The sequence below is a fragment of the Triticum dicoccoides genome, chromosome 2B, assembly GCF_002162155.2.
Source record: "Triticum dicoccoides isolate Atlit2015 ecotype Zavitan chromosome 2B, WEW_v2.0, whole genome shotgun sequence".
Taxonomy (NCBI): domain Eukaryota; kingdom Viridiplantae; phylum Streptophyta; class Magnoliopsida; order Poales; family Poaceae; genus Triticum; species Triticum dicoccoides.
Window position 1 is genome coordinate 235,150,026 of NC_041383.1, and position 3,205 is coordinate 235,153,230.

The window sequence follows — 3,205 nt, forward strand, 5'->3', positions numbered from 1 at the left end:
CCTTCTATCGAGCGCTGAGGGACGTGGCTTCTGCGTGCAAAGAGGTGGGTGGGGAGCAAGTTCGAACCATCACGACGACTGATCCCCTTTAATAGTAGAGATTTGTGTGCCAATACCAAACAGGGAAAACACGACGCATGTACTAAAGATCTTGTCAATTTCATGATTATATGATACAAATTTCAAAACAGAACCAATATTTGCACAGTTGGATCTAGTAAAGTCACAAGTACCACGAACCTGATCATTAAGGAAGCATCGGATCATAAATAGATAGTAGTACAACAGTACTGAAATCTTACATATCAATATTAGGCCTCAGGAGTGTCGAGATGCCACAGAATCGTGTGCCCATAAAAGTCTTGGCAATTGCTACAAATCAGTACCCAAAATACACTAGAGGTCATAATCGCAGGCCATTACAAGTCCATTACGGACAATGATCAAACTACTAGTAATAAGTTCCTACATCACATAACTGGTTTGCTTGAGTCCTTAGTCTTAGTATGGAGGACTTGGTCGCCTGATTTCATCTTCTTCACACGTTCACTTGAGCTATGAAATCAAAAGGAAAAAGTTCATAAAAGATGACATGTACTTAAATCATTGTAGCAAACTGTAGCAAATAAAAGAACACAAAATAGTTGCTACTGTCCGCACAACCTTGCTAATTAATACTTCCTCCGTTCTAAAATAGATGACCCAACTTTATACTAATTTTAGTACAAAATTGGGTCATCTATTTTGGAACGGAGGGAGTACACTACATATTTCAGTATTTTTAAACACATGAATGATAGATACTCGTATCAGTGAATATAGTTGTGACCAATTTCAACTAAAAACTGTACTTGTTATACATCGCGCCGTGATCATGGTAAGCAAACTGATGTCAACATCCACTCAGAAAGAACTGTACTTGCTACAGAGTTTTGATCGTGGTTTTCAATTTTGAATTTTCTTCGTTGTGCTTTAAGTAGGCAATAACTACTCACAGCAGGTGATAAAATGACTAGGTATTTCGTTGTGAAAAAATTGATTACGCTATTGGCACCAACAGTTACTGAACAGCGGTGATCTTTTTCTATCATCTGCAACGGTGAGATTCTACTTAAATTTAAATGAAAAACTTGGCAATTTGGCATGAAAGGTGGACGCAGCTTCAACTGCACAGATGTCATTTTTAACTTTTTTTATTATATAAATGTGGTAGATATCATTTCAATTGAAATTATGACATTGCAAAAATGGTGAAAAAAAATCTTGAATTTTTTTCCTGATTGCCGTCTATTAGATTGGCATTATCACCACTCCTAAACTTAACAAATACCACTCAGCACAAATAACAAACAAAGCAACAGCTTGTATGCTGGGCAGAAATATAAATTTGAGATGCAAATACCTGGTGGGATTTTAAGAACTTAGGAAGTTCTGAGGGAAGAAAGGTTTGGAGAAAAGTGGCGTTTCGCCGAACCATGTCAGCGTCTTTGCCCAAGAGGTCTTCCTTTCCATTAATATATGGATGAATTGAAAGCAGCTTTTTGGTACACATATCAAGAGTAACTACGGAAACCTTGTCAACATGTTCCAGACGCTCCGACATCAGAAAATATACCACATTTGGGTCCTCCATACTTACAACAGGATGCTTCAGAAGTTCATGCGGGAGTTGAGGGTTGATACTCCACAATTCATAGCATCTGATGAAGAAAAGCATATCCCACTCCATGCCACCACTCTGTGTTATCCTCAAAGCGTAGTAGGTGATCGTGAAACCCTCATTGTCACCATAGCCTAGTGGATCAATAATGTTACCATCCTTACAGACTACATCAACAAACCTCAGCTCATCACAACCCATGCTGCCTTTGGTTACACCGACAGCGCGGCTCGCCTCCTGGAACCTCAATGAACATTGATGTAAACGAGGCGCAATTATAGGTAGTCGGAGGTAAAAAATGTTTGGCTTTTGTTTGAACACCTCACAGAATAAGATGCCTCCCCCGCCGTAATTAACCCAACACAAAAACTTGTTGAATGGAACTACTCTGTCCGTTCTCCAACTGTCCAAATCAGATCTTTCATGTCCCTCGTACTGGATTGGCAGCCACTTCTCACTCTTCCACTCGTGAAGACGATTGCTTACTTTGGAGCGGAGGACACACAGCTCAGCCTCAATTTTGCCCCACTCATCGTTGGATCTACGGAGGTTCAACTGCGCCAAGGCAAATTCTTCATCTCCTCGGCACAAGATGCTAACGGGGTTAAGATCAAACGAGCGGGGCATGGTTACCTTCTCCCCATCCCTCCAATCCACCAGCGCAGGTTGGTCACACTTGGGGATCTTTCGGAGCAGCAGCGACCGCTGAGACGGCGAGAATTGGGCTCCGCAGATGAAGTGGTCTTGCCGGTAATCCACGAAGGGGGCCTTGCGGGTGATTACAGGATCTGGGGTGAGCCTGAACAGGACAAGATTGCGGTGTGCCGCTACGAGAACGCACTGAGAGCCGCCCTTTGGGCCGCCGGGCCACTGCAGGTAAAGGCGTGAGATGCCCGGGGGCTGGAGGACGAGGAAGGCCACGGAGAAGCTGCCGCCGTGGGAGCTGGTGCCGGCGGCCTTGATGAAGGGCGCGGCCTCGCTGTCCAGCAAGGACTCCCTGCAGAACACGAATCGCTCGAGCATCATCCAGTCGGGAAGGGCGGCGGCCATGGCTGGAGAAGGATTTTCTTTAGCGGGGTTAGGGTTTCAGTGCTGCCTGCCCGTGGCGGAGAGGAAGACGAGCAAAGGGGATCGCGTTGTTTTTTCTCGAGGGAAAGGGGGATCGCGATGTTATTACTCCTAAGCTGGCCTCTTAGGAGCCTTCGCGGGCTAGGAGACCTTTGTGCCGTCCGTTTGGTGCTCGCCTTCCGCTCGGCAGGCTCTTTGGACTCGTTAGAGCAAAGTAGTACAACAATGGGTTTATAGCCCGCTTACATGACTTTTTATCTGTGTGAAGAAAAGAAATAAAAAAAATACGGGAAGTGGGCTCTTATGCAAGAGTCTAACTATATATGCATTTCTAGATAAATGCAATAAACATGAAGAAAGAGATGGAGAAATGATGAAAAAAAATAGTAATGTAATAGTCAACCTTATAGCCCACACTATTGTATGAGTGCATATAGATGATGGCTATAGATGCCATGGCGGTTCTTTATAGCCATC

At 44.0% G+C, this 3,205-nt stretch overlaps 1 protein-coding gene across 2 annotated transcripts; it reads right to left on the reverse strand.

The window, feature by feature from the left end:
- Positions 1-215: 215 nt before the first annotated feature.
- On the reverse strand, positions 216-2,836 carry LOC119363277. 2 transcript variants are annotated; one of them, XM_037628593.1, is made up of 3 exons: positions 2,294-2,836; positions 1,403-2,215; positions 216-555 (listed from the first exon to the last, which is right to left on the reverse strand). In XM_037628593.1, exons 1-3 carry the CDS (start codon positions 2,708-2,710, stop codon positions 547-549), a joined length of 1,239 nt encoding a protein of 412 aa, XP_037484490.1. In that variant the 5' UTR covers positions 2,711-2,836; the 3' UTR covers positions 216-546. The 2 variants fall into 2 exon arrangements, with proteins under 2 accessions (XP_037484490.1, XP_037484489.1); XM_037628592.1 differs by having other exon boundaries at positions 1,403-2,835.
- Positions 2,837-3,205: the final 369 nt, after the last annotated feature.